Source organism: Anolis carolinensis, chromosome 1 (genome assembly GCF_035594765.1).
Source record: "Anolis carolinensis isolate JA03-04 chromosome 1, rAnoCar3.1.pri, whole genome shotgun sequence".
Lineage (NCBI taxonomy): Eukaryota > Metazoa > Chordata > Lepidosauria > Squamata > Dactyloidae > Anolis > Anolis carolinensis.
The window spans coordinates 172364075-172389420 of NC_085841.1; the positions used below are offsets into that span (position 1 = coordinate 172364075).

Sequence of the window (25346 nt, forward strand, 5' to 3'; positions counted from 1 at the left end):
TGTCAAGGGAAAACCTTTACCTCTACCGACTTCCCTTAGGGTTTCGCCTGGTGACGGGCCTTGTCTTTTGACTGTGAGGGAAAAGGAGAGCGAGCGGGGCCGAACGGGAAGGAAGGAAGGAGGTGGGTGCGTCCTTTCCTCCGCCTCAAACACAGGGGCTCGTGCCTGAGGCCTGGGTTCCGACGTGCGCCTTGCTCAGGACCCCCCCCCCCCCACACACACACACCCGGGAAGCGAAAGGGGAGGGGGAGGAGCCTCCGCGGCTGCTCCTCCTCCTCCTCGTCGGGGGCCGGCTTCCTCCTCAGTGCCGCCTCTGAGGGCCGAGTGGCTCCTTCCCTGGGACGCCGTCCTCCATGGTGGCGACGTGTCGCTGCGGAGGCGCCGCCGGGAGCGCTAGGCCCAGCCGCCCGGCCTCCGCAGGTAACGCCGCCGCCGCGGAGGGGGAGGGGCGGGAAGGGGAGGCCTTCGGCCCTGGCCAGGCTGTGGGGAGGCCTGGGCCCTTCAGCGCCCACTTTCCCTCCCACCGGAGGAGCCTGGAGCCCTACACCGCTCCCACGGCGGCCAGGCGGCCTCGCTTTTGGAAGGGGCGGATTGGGAAGGAAGCCCTCCTTCCCCTTTAGTTCCCCTTCAGGCCCTCCTGACAGCCTTTTCTTCCCCTTCGCCTCCATGTAGCCCTCTTCTCCTCTCACAGACCTTCTCCACAGCTGCTTCATGGCTTCCTCCTGCCTGCCTTCCGGCCCTCCTGACAGGCTCTTCTCCCCTTTCGCCTCCATACAGTTTCTTTCCCCTTCTCAGATCCTTCTCTACAGCAGCTTCATGGCTTCCTCCTTCCAGCATCTTAATAACAGCCTCCCTGAGTATGGAGTTTCTCTGGGGACAATTTGGTCTCCTGTACAAATCCTTCCCTCCCTTCCTCCTGCCTTCCTTTCTCCCTTCCTCCCCTTTTCATTCCCTTCAGGCCCTCCTGACAGCCTCTTCTCCCCCTTCACCTCCATGCAGCCCTCTTTTCCCTTTGCAGAGCCTGCTCCTGAGCTGCTTCATGACTTCCTCTGTCCAGTATATTACAAATTTACTCTCCTCTGAGTATTAAGGACTGTACTTTTCCCTTACTTATTTCTTTTGGGACAGGTTGATCTTATGTAGAAATATTTCTTTTAACCCTAAAGAGATCGTACACTCATGTTTACACCTGCCCTCACCCCATCTGCCTTCCTTCCTTCCCTTCAGCCACTTCACCTGGGTCTTTATCAACCAATCGTGTGTTGATAACCGCAAAACAGTGAATCTGCGAAAAGTGAACCGCGAAGTAGTGAGGGAACACTGTAGATCAGTAGGTACCGCTCGGCGGGAAGGTAGTAGCATTCCATTCAGTCATGCCGGGGCAGCCACATGACCTAGGAGGCTTATATGAACAACACCAGCTCTTCGCCTTAGAAATGGAGATGAGCACCAACCCCCAGAGTTGGACTTGACTATATTTAATGTCAAGGGAAAATCTTTACCTTTACCTAGATGCCATTAAAAATGCTTGAATTCATTTTCTAAAAATGTCTTAGGACGCATCTATTTTACACTGTAGAATTAATGCAGTCTGACCCCAGTTGAATTATCATGGCTTAGTGTTGTATTTGTACAAGATCTTTAGCCTTCTCTGCCAAAAACTGCCAGTGTCCTGCCAAACTACAACTCACAGGATTCGATAGCACTGAGCCACGGCAGTTCAAGTGGTGTCAAACTGCATTAATTCTACAATGTGGATGTCTCTAAGATACTGTAGTCAGGTCAAAAATGCACAAGAACAGGCCCAACACATCCTTCATGACCTCTGTTGACCTGAATATATATCCAAAATCCCAGCATGTTCACATACTATTATTTCTTTAAACTGAAATGTTAAAGAAAGAATAATATTAATATTTTTATTTTAAAATTTGCTATTTGATAGCTGCTGATAGTAGCATGCTGCTAATTTGAAAATAATGTAAAAGAAAACACCAAAATATCCTCCAAATCTCCAAGGAAGTACAGATTGAGTATGACTCATACAAAATGTTTGGGACCAGAAGTATTTTGACTTTTTTTAAAACTTTGGAATATCTGCATACATAATGAGAGATCCTGAAGATGATCCCAATCTAAAAAGGACATTGATTAATCTGTCATATTTACCTTGTATATCTAACCTGAAGGTAATGCTATGCACATTTCTTTTAGAATTTTGTGCATGCAACAAAGCCTGTGTACATAAAACCATAAGAAAGCAAAGGCATTACTGCCTCAGCCATCCAAGTGAATAGTTTTGGATTCTGGAGTATTTTGGATTTTTGGATAAGGAATGCTCAACCTGTAATAAGTAAATATTCTTTGTAATATTTCAAAAGTGTAACTGCCAGCAGTCATGGCATCTCCCCCTCCCCAAAAAAAGGGGTCATGTTACTGCTTGACCACTCTGAAAGTATTGTTCCTGTTCATAATGCAATGTGCTTTACATGCATCTGTGCTCTGCTTCAGATATATACTTCAGATTCCAGTGGAAAATGAGCTTAAGATGGTTATGACAGTGGCATGGTACCTTGAAATGAAGGATTTTTTCCTCAAGATGTTCTCAGCATTCAATGTTTTTAGACCATTGCCTCTGAAAAGCAGCCAAAGAGAAAAGGGGAACATTTAAGGAGTGATTTCATTTCTTCTTCTTCATTCACGCAGTCGTTTCCGATTCTTCATGACCTCATGGGCCAGTCCACGCCAGAGCTTCCTGTCCACGGTCGCCACCCCCAGTTCCTTCAAGGTCAAACCAGTCACTTCAAGGACACCATCCATCCATCTCGCCCTTGGTCAGCCTCTCTTCCTTTTTCCCCAGCATCATGATCTTTTCCAAGCTTTCCTGTCTTTGCCTCTAATATCCTTCCCTCCAGTGAGCAGTTAGGCATTATTTCCTGGAGGATGGACTGGTTGGATATTCTTACGTTCCAAGGCACTCTCAGGATTTTCCTCGAGCACCAAAGTTCAAAAGCATCTATCTTCCTTCACTCAGCCTTCCTGATGGTCCAGCTCTCACAACCGTAGGTTACTATGGGGAATACCATTGCTTTAACTATGCGGACCTTCGTTGCCAGTGTGATGTCTCTGCTTTTCACTATTTTATTGAGGTTGGCCATTGTCTTCTCCCAAGAAGTAGACATCTTCTGATTTCCTGGCTGCAGTCTTCATCTGCAGTGATCTTCGTGCCTAGAAATATAAAGTCTGTCACTGTCTCCACGTTTTGTCCCTCTATTTGCCAGTTATCAATCAGTCTGGTTGCCATACTCTTGGTTTTCTTGATGTTTAACTGCAGCTCGGCTTTTGCACTTTCTTCTTTCACTTTGGTGATAAGGCTCCTCAGCTCCTCCTCACTTTCAGCTATCACAGTGGTATCATCTGCATATCTAAGGTTGTTAATGTTTTTTTCAGCAATTTTAACTCCAGCCTTGGATTCCTCAAGCCCCGCATGTCGCATGATGTGTTCTGCTTACAAGTTGAATAGGGAGGGTGAAAGTATGCAGCTCTGCCATACTCCTTTCCCAATCTTGAACCAGTCTGTTGTTCCGTGGTCTCTTCTTACTGTGGCTACTTGGTCTTTATACAGATTTCTCAGGAGACAGACAAGGTGACTTGGTATCCCCATACCACCAAGAACATGCCATAGTTTATTATGATCCACACAGTCGAAGGCTTTAGAATAGCCAATAAAGCAGAAATAGATGTTTTTCTGAAACTCCCTGGCTTCCTCCATTATCCAGCGGATATTGGCAATTTGGTATCTCGTTCCTATGCCTTTTCTAAGCCCAGCTTGGACATCTGGCAACTCTCTCTCCATGTATAGCTGGAGTCTGCCTTGCAGGATCTTGAGCATTACCTTACTGGTGATTTCACTACACAAATTATATTAATTTATAATCTACTTTTATAATTGCCAATATTTACCTTCCATGATAACATTGCATGGGTACATCTTCTGATAAAATAGATCTATTACACATGCCAGTTTTTTGTCTGAAGTGAGTATGCTTCTTGCTTTGGTTTTTTAAATATAACAATAAAAAGTAATGGTTCATCTCAACTTTGTCTTTTTAAAAAAGTTTTGTTAAATTTTTGTTAAGCTTGCTCAATGCTATTATCTTTTTCTAGAACTTGAAAACAGTGTTCTACATATGTGCTACAGTCCCAAGATATTTTCTTAAAATCTATGGAACTGAAAGAGATATGAGGCCTGCCTTACTGGGACATTCTTGGAGTTCTTTCATCAAGGTATGCAAACTTATTTACTTAATATTATTAAAATATTACTAGCTGTGCCCAGCCACGCGTTGCTGTGGCATTGTCTGGTGGTGTTGGTGAGAAATCGTTGAGGTAGTGGTGGTATTGAATGTCTGTTGTATGGTTGTCTTTATGTTTAGTATGCATTTGGTTGTTTGTGTACTGTGAAAGTGGTGAGGGTAGAGGGGGTCTATGTCCCTGTGTAGCATTGTATAGTATTTATACGTTGTCCATGTGTTGTGAATGCTTGGATTGTGTCCTGCTGCATAGTAGAAAGGGTTGAGCTGGATGGCCCTTAGGGGTCTCTCCAAACTCTTGGATTCTATGCTTCTATTATTATTATTATTATTATTAGCATCATCATCATCATCATCTTCATTATTATGTAGAGGCTGGATGGCCATCTGTCAAGAGTGCTTGGATTGTGTCCTCCTGCATGGTAGAAGGAAGTTGATCTGGATGATCCTTAGGGGTCACTCCAAACCTTAGGATTGTATGTTGTTGTTGTTGTTGTTGTTGTTGTTGTTGTTGTTGTTGTTGTTGTTGTTATTATTAGTAGTAGTAGTAGTATTGAGAGGCTGGGTGGCCATCTGTTGGGAGTGCTTGGATTGTGTCCTGCATGGCAGAATTGGGTTGGACTGGATGGCCTTCAGGGGTGTCTCCTAACTGTCTGATGCTATGATTCGATGTGTATTATTATTTTGCAGATATTGGATGGCCATCTGTCAGGAGTGCTTGGTTTGTGTCCTCCTGCATGATATAAGGAAGTTGAACTGGATGATCCTTAGGGGTATCTGCTAACCTTAGGATTGTATGATATTCTTATTATTATTGAGAGGCTGGCTGGCCATCTGTTGGGAGTGCTTGGATTGTATCGTCCAATGGCAGAGTTGGGTTGGACTGGATGGCCTTTAGGGGTCTCTCCTGTCTGATTCTATTATTCGATTTGTATTATTATTGGGCAGATCTTGGATGGCCATCTGTCAGGAGTGCTTGGTTTGTGTTGTCCTGCATGGTAGAAGGAAGTTGAACTGGATGATCCTTAGGGGTGTCTCCTAACCTTATGATTGTGTGATATTCTTCTTCTTCTTCTTCTTCTTCTTCTTATTATTATTATTATTATTATTATTATTATTATTATTATTATTATTATTATTGAGAGGCTGGGTGGCCATCTGTTGGGCGTGCTTGGATTGTGTCCTCCATGGCAGAATTGGGTTGGACTGGATTACCACAGTAATTATTTCATATTACAGTAGAATCTCACTTATCCAACATTCGCTTATCCAGTGTTCTGGATTAGCCAACACAGCCTGTCAATGTTTTTGTAGTCAATGTTTTAAATTCATTGTGATATTTTGGTGCTAAATTTGTAAATACAGTAATTACAACATAGCATTACTGAGCACTGAACTACTTTTTCTGTCAAATTTGTTGTATAACATGATGTTTGGTGCTTAATTTGTATAATCATTACCTAATTTGATGTTTAACAGGCTTTTTCTGAATATCTTCTTATTATCCAACATATTCACTTATCCAACATTCTGCCGGCCTGTTTATGTTGAATAAGTGAGACTCTACTGTATATTTATAATCTTATATTATCTGCTTAGAAGATAATAAGGCCCCTTCTACACAGCTGTATAAAATGCACACTGAAGTGAATTATCTGACAGTGTGGACTTAAGATAATCCAGTTCAAAGCAGATAATATAAGATTATAAATGGGTAATATAGCTGTGTGGAAGGGCCTTGAGTCTACACTGCCATATAATCCAGTTAAAATCAGATAATCTGTATCTTATAGGCAGTGTGGAAGAGGCCTAAGTGAGGCCTAACTGTGCCTGTCCCCTGGGCTGAGTAGGTTGCTAGGAGACCAAGTGGGCAGAGCTTAGCCTTCTAACTGGCAGCAATTGGATAAAAAACAATTATTCCTGTCCTTCTAATTAGGACTTCATTTTTCTTTTGTTGTTGTTGTATGATCCTAGAGGCATGGATGAGGGGTTGTGCTGCCAAGTTTAGTGTTTCTGGGATGTGTAGTTTTGTTGTTTTGTCCTAGGCCGAAATCTCATAACCATTTTATATATATATAGATCATTTATTTGGGGAGTTGCAGAATGCAGTATATATTGTTTCACTGTTGGTAGACTGGTATTTATTCATCATGTCAGAAGCGAATTGACAATACAGTTATAATGTATTAAAAACCACAAAGGTAAAGGCTTGGCATTATTCTAAATTTCCTTTGGCCAGAAACTGGCCACTTTGAGTGCCTCTTGTGTCGCTGCTAGAAGTGAGGCAGGGCTCAGACGGCATTGCAGTAAGTGGTCCGTGGTTTGCTCTTCTCCACACTTGCATGTTGTGGACTCCACTTTGTAGCCCCATTTCTTAAGATTAGCTCTGCATCTTGTGATACCAGAGTGCAGTCTTTTCAGAGCCTTCCAAGTTGCCCAGTCTTCTGTGTGCCCAGGAAGAAGTTTCTCATCGGGTATCAGCCACTGATTGAGGTTCTGGGTTTGAACCTGCCACTTTTGGACTCTTGCTTGCTGAGGTGTTCCTGCAGGTATTGTTGTAGTAGAGCCTGTGAGTAATGTTACAAACAGTAGTATGGGTGCCAGAAGGAGGAAAAGGGTTACTCGGGAGCAGAAATCTGATGATGAGCAGCAGAGAAAGAGGATCCGGGACATATTTACAGCACCTACAGATGAGGAGTCATTTGAAGGATTCTCTGGGGATGATAATGTTGCAGATAGTAGTATGAATGCCAGAAGGGGGAAAAGGGTTACCCGGGAGCAGGAATCTGATGATGATTTGTAGATAAAAGTGGGTTCAGGGGTGAGAGGTCTTTGCAGAAGGCAAGGTGTTGTGCGTTTGTGTGCTGGGTGCTGTGTATTGGTAAAGATCCTTGTAGACTTGCTGTTGCCTGTTTCGTGTTTGGCGTTGGATTCGGATCTGCAGTTTGGACCTCCTGATCATTTGTGTGTTTTTTGACACGAATCGGCTTCTTGTGAATGTGGACTTCTCTCTTTCTGGACCTGGACCAGTTTGGCTAAAGACGCTGCTTCTGCGGGCACTGGAGCGACGCTGTTTTGGATTTTTCCCGCTCGACCCTGGACCCTGGACTTCGGCTGACAACACTTCTCTTCCTGCGACTCCTTTTGTTAACCATTTGTGTACTGTGCCTTTTTGTTTTGCCTCAGAGCGTTTTGTTTGACTTGTTGCTCTTTGGATCCAGTTAATCTGGATTATATTTCTGTTAACCTTTTGGACCAGGTCTGGTTTGGTTTTTTGAGTTTTGACCAGTGGAACTGCATTTTAGGATCTCTGCGTCCCTTTTCTTTTGTTTTAATAAATTCTGTTCTGAAGTCACTTTTAAGTCTGGCCCTTTAAGGCGTCTGTGATTCCAACAGGTATCTCTGTAGATCTTATAAAGCTATTTCTTGATTTAAGACGTTGCCATGCTAGCTGATATTCAAACAGAGGATGGGTCAGAGATGTCAGTGACTTGGTCCTTTCATTACTGGCTGCTACTTCCTGATGGATATCAGCTGATGCAATACCGGCTAAACAGTATAATTTCTCCAGCAATGTAGGATGTAGACATCCTGTGATAATGCTTCATGTCTCATTAAGAGCTACATCCAAAGTTTAACATGGTGAGATGTATTCCACACTGGGAATGTATATTCAGCAGCCAAGTAGCAAAGTGCAAGGGCAGATGTCTTCACTATCTGGTTGTAATCCCCAGGTTGTGCCAGTCAGCTTTTGTATGGTATTATTTCTAGCACCCACTTTTTGCTTGATAATTAAGCAGTACTTCAGAGCACGGTCCAGAGAAACTCCCAGATATTTTGGTGTACTGCAATGCTCCAGTGGGAGTCCTTCCCAGGTAATCCTCAGAGTTCGAGATGCTTGTCTGTTCTTAAGATGAAAATCACACACCTGCGTTTTAGATGGATTAGGACTCGTAATCTGTTAAGACTGGTAACAAACTGTTTCATTTTTTCCCAAGTGAACAGTGTTAACATAAACTTAAACAATCACACAGTGTGTCTTTATTTTTGGCATCAATACTTTGCTTGTGTAAATTGAGGGATAGATAGATAGATAGATAGATGGATTAATATAAGTTAGAGTGGAAAATCATACACACACACATAGAGCAGTCAAAATAAAGGCTGTCAACCAGGGGCTTCAAACTTATTTTCATCAAGGGCCACATCAGCCTTATGGTAGCCTTCAAAGGGCCCTTGAATCCATGCAGAGGGGATCTGTGTAGAACAGAAAACCAAATATCTTTTTACATAGTGGTCAGTGCTCTTTAGTTTGTACTCAGTTTGGGTCCCCAAATGCTATTGAAAGACAACTCCCTTCACTTTTGATTATCCGCCATGTAGATTGAGGATAATGGAAACTGAAACCCACAGCACCTTGTGTCTCTAAAGTTGGGGAAAGGTTAAAGACATTTTAACATAAGACATCATACCCACTGGTCTTGTAACTGAATTCAGACCCCTCTCTCGTGACTTACTAACAACCTGCAGCCCCTCCAGATGCTACTGTATCAAGACTCTCTAGTCATGATCTCTAATGGAGAGGAATATGGGAGTTGTAGCCTGCATCTGGAGGACCATATAAAATGACAAGGAGGGCCGGATTCGTCCCATGGGCATGAGATTGACACATTTGCTGTAAACAGTTATCTGCAAAATTAATTTCAATTTTTGGTGTGATCCATTGATTTCCCCTATCATTCCCATGTGATGTGTAGAGAGTGGAAACTGCCAGGAATGTTCTTTTACAATGTCACTTCTATTAGGATATTCAATCTGTTTTTATTACTTCCATTGTGCAGATGATTCCTGACAGAAATGAAGAATATTATCTAAAACATCTTATAGAGGATAGGTATCCATCAATCACTTGTAGAGTGGCTAAGATTTGTGTGGTAGCTATAAAAACAAGGAAGCAGTTTGTGGATGATTTTAGCAGATAAAATTTTAACTTACTCAATTTTATTATCCATACCCACGGATTTCATAAGCATCATATATGAAATATGTAGATTATGGACTTTCTGCTTCTAATATTGTGAATTTCTGGTCTTAATGTTAACGCTCAATAAACCCTCTGTTTTTAATATTTTAAAGTTTTACACTCCTTGTCTATGACCATAATAATGGAATTCATTCATTTCCCTAGAATGAAAGTAGAGGTTGCTAAAAATAGGTTAGATACACATGTAGTTACTAAGGCTTGATACTTCCCAGATAAAAAATAGTGAAACTAAGTTACATTTCTTTGAAACAAAAACACTCCAGTTTTTAAATATCAGTAACAGAAATTGTCTCATAAAAAGGAACGTATCATTGTTAAAAGTGAACCATGACCTTAGAGCTTGCGTTGTAAAGTCGTTTGAGTGTTGGGACGAAGACACTGGGAGGCCAGGGTTCAAATCCCTCCCAGCGATAGAAACCTACTGGGTGATTTGAGGCAGATCACACCCTCTCGGCCTCAGAAGAAGGCAAGGTAAAACCCCCTCTAAACAAATTTTGCTAAAATGAAAAAAATATGATCATTTTGTCCTAGAGCCACCATAAATCAACAATGACTTAAAGGCACGCAACAGCAAATGACCTTAAAATGGAGCTGTATAACGAAGAGTCATGGGGAAAAAACTGACTTCTTTGGTTAAGTGTTATAAGTAATATTTATTATTCAATATAAAATACAACAAGCAGTATTAAACTGCCTTCCGACAGGAGATCCTTCCACTTGAAGGTAACAAGGTAGATGCTTTAGAAAAATGAAGGAGGAGGACCACTCTGCTGCCCTTCCTGCTCCCCAGTTTAAATGGTTCCACATTTATTTATTTCTGCTTTAAGATGGGAGGTTTTCTGTCCTTGTAATTCTTATTGTGAGCTTGCTATCAGGTTCAAATATTAATACTAATTAAGAGTATTAAGATCTAGTCATCAGTTTGACTAGAATAGTCTCCACAGTGTGTCTTAGCTTCTCTTTTGTTCCTTGTAGGCCCACGAAAAAAAAAAACAGGATACACTTTTTGAGAAATTGGTCAAAGCCAAAGTAATTAGCAAGCTTAGTTTATTGATGGTCCCAGACATAAACACCCACTTCTATGTATGTTTATTCTGGAGGAAATCCTCCTTTATCAAATAGTTTATTCCAAATAAACATGAATATAATGCAGCTTCAACTTTCCAGTAAAAGGTTTTGCCTTACATCTATTACAAATAGATGCCTGTTTCTTGGCTCCACACAAATGTAATCCTGTATTGGAAAATAGTGCTTTGTGTTTGTCCAAATGTTCTGTTTCTAGTTGATATAAAGGTATTACTTTTTATTGTAAGCCCATGTGTTATAGTAATTGTTTTATGTGCATTCTTGTGAAATATTTGAATTTCAAATTGGGATGTTTGATTTAAAACTGTATTCTGCTAGTTACACAAATGTGCCTTGTTTCCTATTTTTTAGGATTAAAAATTGATTTTGACAGAAAGAATATAATATACAGTACAACCTAAATCGAAAACAAAAACAAAATGGTAAAGCAAAAGTACATGTACATATCGAACTATAAACTAAAACTAAATTAAGTTAAAGGAAAATACACTATCAAATCCTTAAAACTGAAAAAATGTGCTAAAACAGTAACATCATGGGGGAATTCTGATTCCCCAATCATAAATTGTAATGAACAAACTAAAAATTGAAAGGAAAAAAATAATCTGCCAAATAAAAAAATCCAACTAAACTTAGAATTATTATTATTATTATCCTTCCACTGGAAGGATCCACTGGAGGACCAAAGTTTTCCACTAAGATGCTCTCCCTAGAAATTCCTAAGTCCCCCAATGTGACTGTGGTAGTGATGTGTGTGGTATTTATTCCATTTGTTTAATTTGTGTTTCCGTTTTGTACCGTTCATTTGAATGGCATGAAATGGACCCCCCCCCCCCCCCGCAAAACAAAAACCAACTCGAAACAAAAAGCAGGTGGGAGCCGATATCAGCTCCAAGCCTGCTTTTTGGCTTGACTGCCTCACTTTCAGGGCCTGCAGCTGATTGCTAAGTAGAGAGCGCTCCTTACTCGGCAATCAGTTGCAGGTCCTGCGAGGCCCGGGTGTGTAGGCCCGGGCACTTTGGGCCTACAGGTGAAGTCCCCCCCCAAAAAAAATGAGGTGAAGGAAAATGGATCTTTCAGCCCCCGAAAACAAAGAAACAAATGTCTGACCTCCAAATTTCGGGAGGCTCAGACGAAAACGATCAGGGCCCCGCTGAAAGCCAGGACAAGAAACACATGACTACTCTGTGGACAATTGAATTAGAGGACCTAGAGATTTCCAGAGAGAACGTTTTCATCAAATCCATGAGTAATCTTTTTGAAAAGGTCACACCTACAAATATGAAGGACCAATCAAAATCAATTTCCTTTATACCCTAGAACCATTTTAAGTTACAATCATTTCTTTTTTGATAGAGGATCGGTTGCCTTTTTGTCTAACACATGTATTTAAAATTTCAAAATTGCTATTTTAATAGGATTACTTATGTAATGGTTGTAAACTTTTTATTATTATTATAGACTTCACTGTGCGTTTTGCTCTGGTTTATAAGTTGCCTTGAGTTTTATGCCAGAAGGGTGGAATATAAATTGGGTGAAAAATAAAAATACAGTGTATGTCCAAGGAAACATATGATTCCACTTTTACATTCAGTAATGCTAACTTCTGCATAAAATTTGCCACTGACACATTGTCAGCTGTTATCCTGTGTGATTTGTGCAGCTTGGCTCCTAAGGGTCCTTGGGTTTGCTAAATATTGGACAATTGAAGCTGATTAGAAAAATAAGCAATACAGGAACAAAGTATTCTTGCCAAATTAACAGATGAAGAGAAGGAAGGTTGCCATATTTTTCTAGAAGCAAACAAAATTTTGCTGACTATTGTAAAGCTGATAGACACACTGGAATTTGCAGGGAGTACATGTATTTTAGTGCTGGACCAGGACTCGAGAGACCAGGGTCCAAATCTCCACTCATGTCACGACCCGGCTGCAGGGCACCAATAACCATACACAGAGGCCAGAATCTATCTAATATCTTTATTGAAGGAGTATATAAAGTTAATAAAAACAAGTGTAGAAAATAGTCCAGAATTAGACCTTTCAGGAAAGGTCAAAATTAGTCCAAAGAAACAATGTCCAATATGAAATATTAAGGTCCAAAGTTGTAATCCAATAACCGAAACACTCACTTTGCCAGGCAAAGTGAGGGGAGATGACAAGGTCCTTTAGTCCAAGAACTTAACGAGGCTAGGAAGTAACTTGACTCTCGGAAAAAACAAGGCTTGAATACAAGACAGCAAGGAACGAGGAACAAGAACAAGATCCGTGGTATTTACTTGGCAAAATCCGGGAAACAAGGCAAGGCTGGGTCTTGGAAAGCAAGGCAAAATCCGGGAAACAAGGCAAGGCTGGGTCTTGGAAAGCAAGGCAAAATCCGTGGAAGAACAAGGCTGGAAAACGAAGGCTTGAATCAGGAAACAAGGCTTGGAAGCGGAGTAGCTGTCCACACACACTACTCCAGTTGCTGACGAATTGACTCCGCAAGATGCCTTTGTGGGTAAAACACCTAAATAGGGTCTAGTTTTCCCACCAAAGAGCAGTTCTCTGGGGAACTAGAAACGAAAGCTAATCTCTGAGTCCAGATGCATGACTCCTTAAGGTTTCCCATGGAAAGCAGGCTTAATCAGCTGAATTCTTAGCAGCTATCCTAGCACTCCTACGAGAGGCCGCTTGAACTGCTCTCTGATGTTTACAAAACTCGTGGCGAGAAAACACAGGAGATTTAGACTCAGGGCTTGTTTGACAGATTTCTGGAAGACAAATCTCTTGCAGGTGCAAGGTTCCCAAATCTGGCTGGGAAGGTTCCAATTCTGACTGAGACGGTGAAAAACCCAAGTTCTCCTCTTCATCTGGGACTACAGTGCCATGAACAGGACTACATGGCCCATGACTCATCACAACTCAGCCATAGGAAAGCCACACTCTCTCACCCTCAGAGAAAGAAGGCAAAGAAAGTGCCTCTAAACAAACCTTACAAAAAAAACATGATTGGGGAGGGGGAGGAATATGGCAGCACCTTTAAGACTGGCTTTTATTTTAGCACTAGCTTGGGGACATGGCGGTGCCCAGGTCATTTGAGAAACATGTGTGCCAAGTTTAGTCCAGATCCGAAGTCGTCTGGGTTCAGTGCTGTCTGTATAAGGGTGAACTACAACTCACAAAGGAAAGGTCAATCACCCCGATACCCCACCTGTATGTATAGTTGGGTATGATGAGGCAGTGTGCCAAGTTTGGTCCAGATCCGTCATTGGCTGAGTTCAGTGCTGTCTGGATAAGGGTGAACTAAAACTCCCAGAGCCAAATGCAGCTCAACTATAACTCCCTTTCCCCCCAACTTGTCCAATACGTTGTATTGGTTATGGGGGCTCTGTGTGGTAAGTCTGCTCCTGGTCCATCATCGGTGGGGTTCGAAGTGCTCATTCATTGCAGGTGAACTATAAATCCTAGTACCTACTACTCCCAAATGTCCAGGCCACTTCCCCTCCAAACCCACCAGTCTTCAAATCTGGGCATATCAGGTATGCATGGCAAATTTGGCCCAGAGCCATCATTGTTTGGGTTCATAGCGTTCTGGGTGTAGGTGAAGTCTAACTCCTATAAATTCCCCAGTAGGAGTCACAATGCTCTGACTTGATGCAGGGTAAACTACACCTTCAATCTCCCAAACTCCTCCAGTAGTTTGCAGCTCAATTTTGCTGTTCTTTTACACTTTTCTTTTACACAAATATCTCAAATGCAAGATAAAGTAATTGAATTTGTTCTTCAGGAGGGACAGTTATGATATATTAGAATAGATGTAACAAACAAAGCAAAAAAATTTAAGAGGAAAATCCCATTCAGGCAGAAGAGCCTAGAAGCTGAAGTGAAGAGATGTTGAATGTATCTTGCAGAAACGTTTGGGATAGCACATGCTTCTTGATTCTGTTTTTGATGATTTAGTGTGTGATCAATCTGTTGAGTAAAATGTAAACCTTGGAGGCTTTAATTTTGTATGGGTGCGTTGAGAAAATGAGGTAATGTAACCTATAATTCCATTAAAGTGTAATGATTACTTCTTTTCCAATTACTTTCAGTAGCTGTAACTGTAAATCTTTTCTTCTGTTTATATAAAACTCTGTGTGTATGTTATGCTATAATACCCGGCCCCATATGCACAGCTATCCTTTGTTTTGTTTTAATCTAGTACTTATCCAGTGGTGACTTTATGCAATGGCCTCAAGCCACCAGTCTTCACCAGTGCCTCAATCGAAGAGCAGCGATACTTTCTTTAAGAAGGAAGTGGATTCTGCAAAACGCTTTCGACCAGTGCAGTCGCTGCCAGATGTGTGTCCCAAGGAACCCACAGGTAACATCAGGACAAAATTATTTTGGAATCAGTGTTGAGAATATCAACCATGCTTTATTTCCTGGAGGAATCCTATTAAATTGATAAGCAGGTAATGCAATAGTTAGCTCCTTTTCATCCTCTTCCCCTCCCTCCTTCTTCCCCAGTGTTTGACACTGGGGGGTTTACCTTTATGGGAGATCCTCTGATCAAGTAAGAGCCATGAACAAGAATTTTGCAAAACAGCCTGATATTCTTGGAATGTTCAGGGTTTTCTGAGTGTTGAAGCAGTATAATTCTTTTTTCTTTCTTTTTTTGAAGCAGCTGTTCAAATCAGGAAGAGTATATCCATTTATGCAAATGGCTTTGATTTAAATACCAAAAGGTACATGCTAAGGCAGGAAGGCATATTACTATGCTGTACTGTATATCTGTTTCATGTTTCTATGGTATGTGAAACTTCTTGCATGCCTAATTTCATGTTAGATATTTAATGGTTGTTGCTATTGTCTTGTCTTGCAGGTGATGCTAGTAGTTTATGTGACAGCCCATCTTTAGTTGCTGATCAACATAAATGGACTATTTATCATTCCAAAGTAAATCTCCCAGCAGCACTAAATGATCCTCGGTTAACAAAAAGGGAATCTGATTTCTTTACAAAAACATGGGGACAGGATTTTGTGGATGTTGAAATTGTGCCTTCACTCTACCTCCCACAGTTCAACAAGGAACATTTTGCAACATACCAACAGGAAATTGTCCAGGTAGAAGAAATAAAAGCTATACCTACATATGTGCTATACGCATTTGACACTATTACTTACTGTAGCTACCAAAATATGATGCTATGGCTATCTATACATTGCTTTGTCTAAATTGACAAAGTACTCTGAAAAATGCAGAAGAGTAGCTGTGTGGAAAAAGTTAGCATCTGGGTTTGTGCAAGGTCTTGTCCCTGTATTGCTGTGTTATGTATGCTATTGTCATTAAATAGTTGTTAAACATCCTGAGGCTGCCAGCAGGATAATAAAGGCCTGCTTCCCAGTGATTGTTTTCAAACAAGAATTGATAAGATTGTAGCTTTTAGTGTTCAAGTAAACAATTTTATTTAGTATCCTATCTTTACATTGTATATTATTTTTCTATGTACAAAGATATAATACATAATACATTTTTACTATATTGCCAACTATTCTTTTTGTAAGGGAAACCCATAACAATTCTAGCTTCATAAACTATGAAAGGAGCATTACTCTTTGTGTTACTTTCAGCACTGAATGCGGCTTGTTTCCTGTTTTTAAACTTCAGGTTTCCCTAAAATGGGAAAGTTGAGTTTAATTTTGAGCATCAAAATTAACCAGTTCTATTTGCCATCTACTAATGAACCAATTGCCATGTGTAGGTACTGCTCTCCCCAGCCTCCTGATCAGAGGTAGGAAGAGCTTTGATGGGGATATGATGCTGTGGCTCTGTGTGTGTTTGCAAATTTTATTACTATGTTCTCCCTAGGAATCTTCTCTAGGTCCTCCAGGGGACTCTATGATCAACTTCTTCCAGCACTGGTTGACCATAAAGCATTCACTCAAAAATAAATAAATAAAAGAAAGCAATTTTAAATTTCTACTTTCATTGGGGCCCTGCACCCTTGTGAAAGTGGAGGGCTTTCTGTCCTATAACTACTGTATGATTCTCTATTCCATTTTGCCACAATAATTCTGTAAAAGGTATCATTTTTCATAGAGACTTAAACATAGATTTTAAAAAAATCAAATTAATATTTTCTTTATCTGACTTTTTTTGTAGAGAGAGAAGATTCATGAAAAATGCAAGACCATTTGTCCTCCTAAAGATACTTTTGACAGGACACTTTTACATACTCATGGTAGGGTTTTAACCTGAATTGCTTTAATATTAATGTTGTTTAATGCTGTTTTATTATTTGTATACTTTCAGTTGTATTGAAATGTTCTTAGTTGTGAGCTGCTTTGAATCTTCGTATGGAGAAAAAAAGCAGGATATAAATAAATATAACAACAACAACAAGGGTTCAGGGTTTTTTCCCCTTAATCATTTCTTTTCATGGGGCACCTACATTAACAGTAATATTTAATTTACCAAAGGTGTGCTTACTGTCTTAAATGATTATGAACACTGAAGAATCAAGGGATATAAAAATAAAGTATTATTATTATTATTATATTTCCCACTTTTCAAACTTGCTTTTGACAACCAAACCCATTGAATTTAATAGACATTATTTGGAGCTAGAGAAAGAGAGTAAAGTAATCCCAGTTCTGATGAATTCTGCTTTGTTTTGTATTTGTGGATTTTTCTTTTAACATTTTAGAACAAGCTGTTGTTTTGGCCTGAACTCAGTCCATGTGCTTCCATTCACCATTCATTCATCACTTGTTCAACCTACTGAAACGAAGTATACATGAATCTTGTTACCTTACATTATTTGGGCTAGAGAAAGTATACACGTGGAATACAAACAACAACAACAACAACAATAATAATGCTCTCTCTTCATCACTTAGAGCATTGCTTTCACATCACATGAGCCAGTACATAGTCAGGTGACTTTAAAAGGACTGAACCAGATTCAAGCTCGTCCTCTTGCTTGGACCAGCTTTGCCTCAAGTGCAACACTGGTGTAGAGAAGGCTTATGTTGTTCAATCTTGCCATGTGTTCTGAGGCTTCTGTTTTTTCCAAGCAATTTGCAAAGGAGCTGTGTTACACATGAATGTTACACTATAACAGGACCCTGGTGCATGTACACACATGTGAATTCAGTTTTACCACCTAATGTAATAAATCCTTTATTTCTATAAAGCTAAACAGCTACAGCCCATTCCTTATATGGTATAACTTTTTTAAAACCTGCGTTAATATGGCACACATGAGAAAAAAACGCTGTTTTAGTGTTTGACGCATGAGTTGTTAAAACTGACTTTTTTCCTGGTGCCTTCTGATGAGTTTGATATAGTGAGATTATTTTCTTCCGTCTAAAAATACTGAGCCTAGTTTTTCTTACTGCAAGGTGTAAATAATGTAATTATATCCAGAAATATTTCAAATATTAAGGTAAAGGTAAAGGTTTCCCCTTGACATTAAGTCTAGTCGAGTTCGACTCTGGGAGTGGTGCTCATCTCCATTTCTAAGCCGAAGTTCCAGTATTGTTTGTAGTCGCCTTCTAGGTCATGTGGTCGGTATGACTGCATGGAGCACCGTTACCTTCCTACTGAAGTAGTACCTATTTAATTATTCACACTTGCATGTTTTCGAACTGCTAGCTTGGCAGAAGCTGGGGCTATCAATGGGAGCTCACCCCATCCCACGGATTTAAACCAAATATTCCAAATATTAAAGTTGCTCTTTATAATTTCGTAATGATTACAAATCAGTGAATGCCTTTTTATTTCATCTCATTTCCAGATAAATCCAGGACAGATCTGGAGCAAGTACCTAAGGTGATTGAGATATTTCGCCAACAACAATTAAGATACACTTTTTATATTGTTATTATTTTATGTAGGTGTATATCTGTGTTTATAGTTCTTATGTAGATGGATGAATGGATATACCGTATAAACAAATAAGCAGATAGATAGATTAACTTGTTATATATGACAGCCTATTTAGACAACTTATACAAGTGCATCATTCCCCATTGTGAAACAATGTTTGTTTCACAAATACATAGTCGCAGTTTAGAAATTACAAGAACTACTGCAAACATTTAGGCATGTATAGTCCTTTCTGCCTGCAGGATGTGCATGGATAATTTTATATCTTTTATGCAGGCTCATTGTGCCCAAAGTTGGGGAATTCTGGCTTGTTTAAACTGCTGTTAAAAAGCACATCAGATTTGAAGACTCGGTTTATTTCAAACTGCCAGTCAGAACTTTACAAAATCAAGAATAAGTAATCATAAGCTTCCACATTCAGAAAGAAATGATAAGCAACACAGAAATTGGGGGAAAAAATTGTTTCACCTTTGGTGACACATCTAGCCAATATTGCATTACATTATCCATGAACCCAATATCCATGGTTTCACTTATCCATATTATCCAGTGCTATTCTATAGTATGCTTCAGGCTGAAATGTGCTGTTATCCGTGGATTTATATGTCCAAGGACAATGTTTCAGCTCTAACCTTCAGAGTTTGTATATTTGATCATTATTATTCAAGATTTAATTCAGACATCCTGTAATTATATGCATGCTACAAAATGGATACAATATAAAACTGATACATGGAAAGCATTTAAGTTATATTTAGTGGGTAGGATTGTTCTCTTGAAAATGTTTCTATTTCTCTGCCTCTTATTTCTATTACAAAAAATATTGGCTTGCCCTTCTTTATCAAAATTTAAATAATAATAATAATAACTATTTTTGTACCCCTCCCCCATCTCCCTGAAGGGACTCGGGGCGGCTTACATATGGCACAAGGTGCCTAAACAATGCAAGATAAAGCCACTAGTATATAAAACAACAGTTTGAACTCAGAACAGCGCTCAGTAATCTATAGTGTCATCTTTTTATGGACAAAAATAATTAGTAACTTCAGTAATAAATGACCTAGGTTCACAAAGCACATTAATCACATCAAGTCCAAGTATGAAGGTCTTGATGTTCTGGATAATGAAAATAACTTTACAGCTTTTTGCTTAAGGCAGTTTACCCAGGTTATAATGCTGGATATGGACAATACATTTACTTTACTTTTAGAAATTGAAGGAGACGTTTGTGTTGAACTGGACTTAATATTTTCTAACATCACACACAAAATAATAAAAAAAAAACCTGTTTCTTTAAACATTCCCAATGATTTGGAAAAGGTGGGAAAGAAGGATGGAGCCTAACTGGTCTCCCATACAACCTTTCCTCCTTCATCCACTGTTTTGTGGCTAGAAGTACCAGAATCAAATTGGATAAATATTTGGTCTTCACCTTAAATTGAAATCAGCTTGCACAAAAAGAATATATGCTTCAGTTAATAATATAAATGGTACCTAACGTCTGTAAAGCTGTCAAATCTCTAATATTATGTCCCTAAAATGTTGGAGAGGATGTGAAAACAAAGGGACCTTTAGACATATATGATTGGAATGCCCGAAGATAGTCTCGTTCTGACATGAGGTGATAAAAATAATTTCTGAAATTAAAAAGGACATATTACCAGTATCAACACTGAACTATACCAATAGCAAATCTTTTTCTCTTCTTCCTTTCAATACTGGAATGGTTATGCTGCTGCTTATTTTAAACACTAGATTAATTTTGTTTACTATGCTAATTGTATCCAGGGTTTGTTACTGGTAATGATTTGTATTTGTAATAGTTCTTGTTTTAAAATAATAATTATTTGAGCAATATTTAACATGTCATTTGAGCAAGGATCTTTGGTTGGGCAAATGCCCAGTCTTTAATCTAAAAGATTAAACAATGCATCTCAGTTGAGAATTTAAGCATTATTTCAGGCAATTTAGATTGCGTATACAGGCAGTCACCAAATTACAAACCAGATAGGTTATGTAGGTTCGTTCATAAGTTGAATTTGTTTGTAAATCAGAACAGCAAAAGTGCGCTTTTTGTAATTTGGCCAAAAAGGTGCATATTATCATCCTGTGTGATTAGACACCCCTTTTAAAAGACATCAAATCTTCCAAGCAATGGAAAGGAAAACCATAGAAATGCATAACCCTTCCCTCAAGGAGCCTCTCCTGTTTATCCTGCCCCAGCTTCCTCGAGGTCTACTTCTGCTATGGAATGAATGCAGTTTAACTGCCCTGGTTCATTGCTATGAGAACTGTAGTTTTACAAGGTCTTTAGCCTTCTCTGACAAAGAATCCTGCTGCCTCACCAAACTACAAATTCAAGTATTGCATAGCATTGAGGCAGGGCAATTAAAAGTGGTGTCAGACATGAAGGAGAGGAGAGGAGAGGTGGAGAGATACAGAGAGAATGACTGAAATATCTAAAGGAAGAAAAAGAAACAGGGAGGGGGTGGAGAGATGGATAGGAAGAAAAGGGAAAGGGGGTTTGGAGAGATGGATAGGAAGAAAGGGGAAAGAGTGGAGAGATGGATAGGAAGAACAGAGAAAGGGGATTTGGAGAGACTCATAGGAAGAAAAGGGTTTGGAGAGATCTCGATAGGGAAAAAAGGGAAAGGGGTGGAGAGATACAGATACTCGTTGGCTCAGCACTAAGATTTGATGGCAGAGAGGGAGGGGAGAGACCTGTTTGTAATTATGAATTCTTTTTAAATCAGATGTTCATAACTCGGGGACTGTCTGTATAATGTTCTTAATAACATTTCCAAATTGATGCATGTACAAAAGATATGAAATCATTTTGAATCTGGGTGCTAAATTTAATTGGACAAGGCACAAGAGTAAACTTACTGAATCAGTGGGATTTTCTGTGGATGGATCACCAAGATCCAGTTTATTTTAATTGGGTTTGACAGTTCTATTTAGCTTCCAGTAGCTCATAAATCAGGGCTGGCCCTGAATGTCCTCAATCCCTCCAGACCCCCAGGTCACTATTTGTCTTCCTCTTTCCCAAGCTTCCAGGAGAGGCAACTTCATTTAATTAGATTGTAGGTATCCCTGCACCTTGTTAATATAAAAAACAACCTGTTATATAAACCCAGAAGCACATTACTAGCCATATCTGGTTGGAGTTTGGAGGTATTTTGACAAATTTTTTTTACTGCTTGGTCCCTAAAGCTTCCCGGGGCAGAAAATTGGCCCCCAGATCTATTGTACTTGCTCCATCTGTTATAAATGGATTAGAAAAGTCTGCACTATAAAGCAAAGTGGAGGAATATTCATGATGATTAGAAGTGAGATGTGATTCATTTATGTTTTCAGATTTTTATGAAACCAGATTTTGCCTTGGAAGATCCCTTAACATTTAATGCAGTATTACCCTGGTCTCATTTTAATACTGCTGGAGGAAAAGGAAACCGTGATGCAGCTTCCTCAAAGTTGCTTCAGGAAAAGGTAAATGATTTTTTCGTATTAAATAAGTGTAATGGAAATTGAAGAATGCTACGAATAAATCAAGGCAGAAGGTCAAGATTTTGACTTGTGTTTCTAGGTCCCTTAGTTTAAGAAGTGATGAAAATTGGGTTGTAAACACTGCTGGTCTTAATATCACAAAAAGCCTTGGCTTCTGTGAACGTAAGAGGAAAAGGAGGTAGTCTGCAGTTTTTTCCTCCTCGTTCTAATTTCATATGCTAGACCTGCTCCAGAAATTTGAGAAGCCCTTTGGAACAATGCAGGAAGCAATACAGGGGCTTCATTTTAAGATCCAGTCAGAAGAGTAAAACTATGTCCTCATTATCCAAATGGGAATGGATTAGCAAAAGCAAGATAAAACAGTGTTCATAGGATAGAATCTGCAGTACATTGGATAACATCCAAGTCTTCATCTAACCTAAATCATTTGAATTTCAATTTGACAAGTTTATGCTGGAATCGTGTTTTAAACTTGATGTTATTGCTTCTGAAAAATGACAGCTTTCAAGCCTGTCTTGACAACTTTTTATTGTTCATGAAAAGACATGAGGGGCTTTTTATATAGTGTTAATTAAACACGGGTTGTATATTGGTGGGCAGTGTGGTATTTCTGAAGTGTCTAGCATTGTGATATTTAGCGGATAAGACCAAATGTTATAATAATTGATTTCACTTCCTTTTCTTCAGCTGAGCCACTATCTTGACATTGTGGAAGTAAATATTGCTCATCAAATCTCTCTCCGCTCAGAAGCATTTTTTCATGCAATGACCTCCCAGCATGAACTACAAGACTACCTCAGGAAAACTTCCCAAGCTGTAAAAATGCTTCGAGATAAAATAGGCCAAATTGATAAAGTTATGTGTGAAGGCTCTCTTAAAGTTTTAAGGCTATCATTGACTAAAAGTAATTGCATAAAAGCATATAATAAGCTAAAGTTGATGGCAACAGTGCACCAGACGCAACCTACTGTACAATTATTGCTGTCCACTTCTGAGTTTGTTGGCGCATTGGACTTAATTGCTACAACCCAGGAAGTACTGCAGCAGGAGCTCCAGGGCATCCACAGTTTCCGGTAAAGGCCATTTGCAATTTAATGGAAAAGTCATAATCCTGTGTAGAAATATGTGTTATAATGTATTATACAGAATATGTTTTATTATGCATTATTTTTAATTTTTAAAAAATCCTTTACTTTGTAACATTCATATGTGGTAAATGTTTAAATACACAATTGTACAGCGTATACATGCATAGCTTCAAGCTACAAGGATTTCAGAAGAAAGTATTCAAGATAACTAATAGTTAATGTTACAATGTGGAGAAAGGTGGTATTTTTAAAAATTAGCTGAATATTAAGAGAAAGTTATTATTATTTAAAGTCCTGAACTGTCAAATTAACAATTTGTAAGCTTTTCTGGGACCCTTTTCAGCTAAGGAGCAGGATATAATAAATACTTCAAATAAACAAATGTTTCATAAAATGTAAGTAGGTTTTTATGGATCAGTGTTTTTGCAAATGCTGCAGAAGTGGTTATCAGGCACTTCTAGAGCAGTGGTGTGAAACTTGTGGTCCTCCTGGTGTTTTGGACTCCACCTCCCAGAATTTCTGACCATTGGACAAGCCAGCTAGGACTTCTGAGAGATAGAGAGCCAAGCACTGGAAGGCCAGAGGTTTGACACTTCTGTTCTAGAGGAAGGATTCTGTTGAACCAAACTGTTTGACAGTTCTATGCCTCTCCTAAGGAGGTATTCAAGACCTCGGTGCGTAAGCAAAGAACTCGAAGCATAAATGAACAGCAGTGGAGCTGCATATTAGCAAAATACCTGACTCTCCATAGAGTTTGAGGATGCGTTAGTAGACTGGATAACATTGGTCTAGTAATCCCATGAAAGTAACAGACATCTGTCCTTGCGATTTCCTCTCCAGGAGCAAGTATTCAAAGAGAAATTGACATTTTAACAAAATAGTTGATTTAACAATAATGATTATAGCGAATACTCAATGTTGCTGGCATGACTCTCTTATCAGTTTTTGAGTGCAACAGATGTCATTATTAGTAATAATCCACAGCAGTAGTCATGTACCATTTCTGGAAAAATGTTAAAATATTATTTGCAGAGATCACAATTTGATTTCCTCCATTGTCAGTATGGTAATTTCCATTTTTATCTTCCTCTGATCCTTCAGGATAGAGATGGAGAATTTAAATAATATCAGTACAAAAAACTTTATATGAAAATGGAAAACGGATATCCTCAGACTTGAGGCTGGAAATTTAGTTATAAAATCCTTGCTTCTCTTATCTAAACCACCAAGGAATCCTTTGAATTCTTTCTATTCTGCTTTGGAGAATTTTTCTTTGAAATTCATATAACTAGCACAGAAAGTAATGTTTTCAGATAAATTGTTCTTTCTTAGATGAAAATACCTAAAGTCTATTAGTGTCGCAGTGGGAATTTTTTTTCTTTAAAGGAGCTGTAGTTTATACTGTACTAATATTGGGCGAATAAGACTTTCCTACTCCTCCCTTTCATTACTGACTTTTTAAAATCTCTTCAACATTTTTTTCTTGAACAGGCATCTTGGGTCACAACTTTGTGAATTAGAAAAACTTATAGACAAAATGATGATTGCAGAGTTTTCTACCTATGCCCGCAGTGACTTAAATAGACCTCTGGAGGAGGAATCTCAAGTTCTAGAAGAGGTACAGTGCTAATTATTAATAAGTGATTTATATAGTTGCCTTCTCATGGCAAAAACAAGGATGCTGCTTCAAATCTGAAGCCATTCAGATTTAGAGAATGAAGCTCGAATGATACTTGAATTCTGATTATGGTTCATAAGTATTACAGTCAAATCTTTACTTGCATGTTTTAGCATTTTTCACTTCTCAAGAATAGGCTAAAGACAGTCCCTGGGTTACAAACAAGATAGGTTATGTAGGTTTGTTCTTATGTTGAATTTGCATGTTAGTCAGAACAGGTACATTTTTAAGTGTAACGCCAGCCAAAAACGTTTTTAGTTTTGGACACATTGAGGAAAGGTTGACACCCCTCTAATGTTTGCTTTGCTGTTTGCTCCCCTGTTCAGAGGAATTCACTTCATTTTCTGTCCCTGTGACAATTGGATTTTGAAAAAAAATGTGGAAACAAAGATTGGTGGTAAAGCTTCAGTGGAGACACTTTTCCCATGATAACTCTTTCAGAAGTGAATTTCACTTCCGTGGAGTAAATTTCCTCTCCCTGTTCTCTCAGCGACACAAAGTGAGATTAGATCTTTCTAATGGGGATACAAACAACATAAAAATCTTAGTGATGCTAATCTCACACCATAGTAATAAAAAATTGCATGGAGTTCTGCTTCAAATGCAACTTACTATTTTTACCTATGCATGTAAATGCTTAAACATTTTCAAATATTACAAAAGGCCCAGCACATATTGTTGGCTGGAGCACCCCCTCCTAGGCTCACCTAGCATCCCCCCACCCAACACACACACACATGTGAACGTTAGGAAGAACTTCCTAATTGTGAGAG

General features: G+C 39.3%; 1 protein-coding gene across 1 annotated transcript in view; it reads left to right on the forward strand.

The window, feature by feature from the left end:
• The first annotated feature begins 281 nt into the window (after nucleotides 1-281).
• The window catches only part of vps54 (VPS54 subunit of GARP complex), a 59628-nt gene continuing 34563 nt past the window's right edge, over nucleotides 282-25346 (forward strand). Inside the window, exons 1-9 of the mRNA XM_003215187.4 lie at nucleotides 282-420; nucleotides 4168-4287; nucleotides 14629-14790; nucleotides 15292-15533; nucleotides 16573-16651; nucleotides 18209-18243; nucleotides 21658-21789; nucleotides 22495-22880; nucleotides 24387-24513. Of these exons, the coding sequence (XP_003215235.2) occupies nucleotides 14655-14790; nucleotides 15292-15533; nucleotides 16573-16651; nucleotides 18209-18243; nucleotides 21658-21789; nucleotides 22495-22880; nucleotides 24387-24513 (1137 nt within the window). The 5' untranslated portion in view covers nucleotides 282-420; nucleotides 4168-4287; nucleotides 14629-14654. The remainder of the gene's footprint in view (nucleotides 421-4167; nucleotides 4288-14628; nucleotides 14791-15291; nucleotides 15534-16572; nucleotides 16652-18208; nucleotides 18244-21657; nucleotides 21790-22494; nucleotides 22881-24386; nucleotides 24514-25346) is intronic.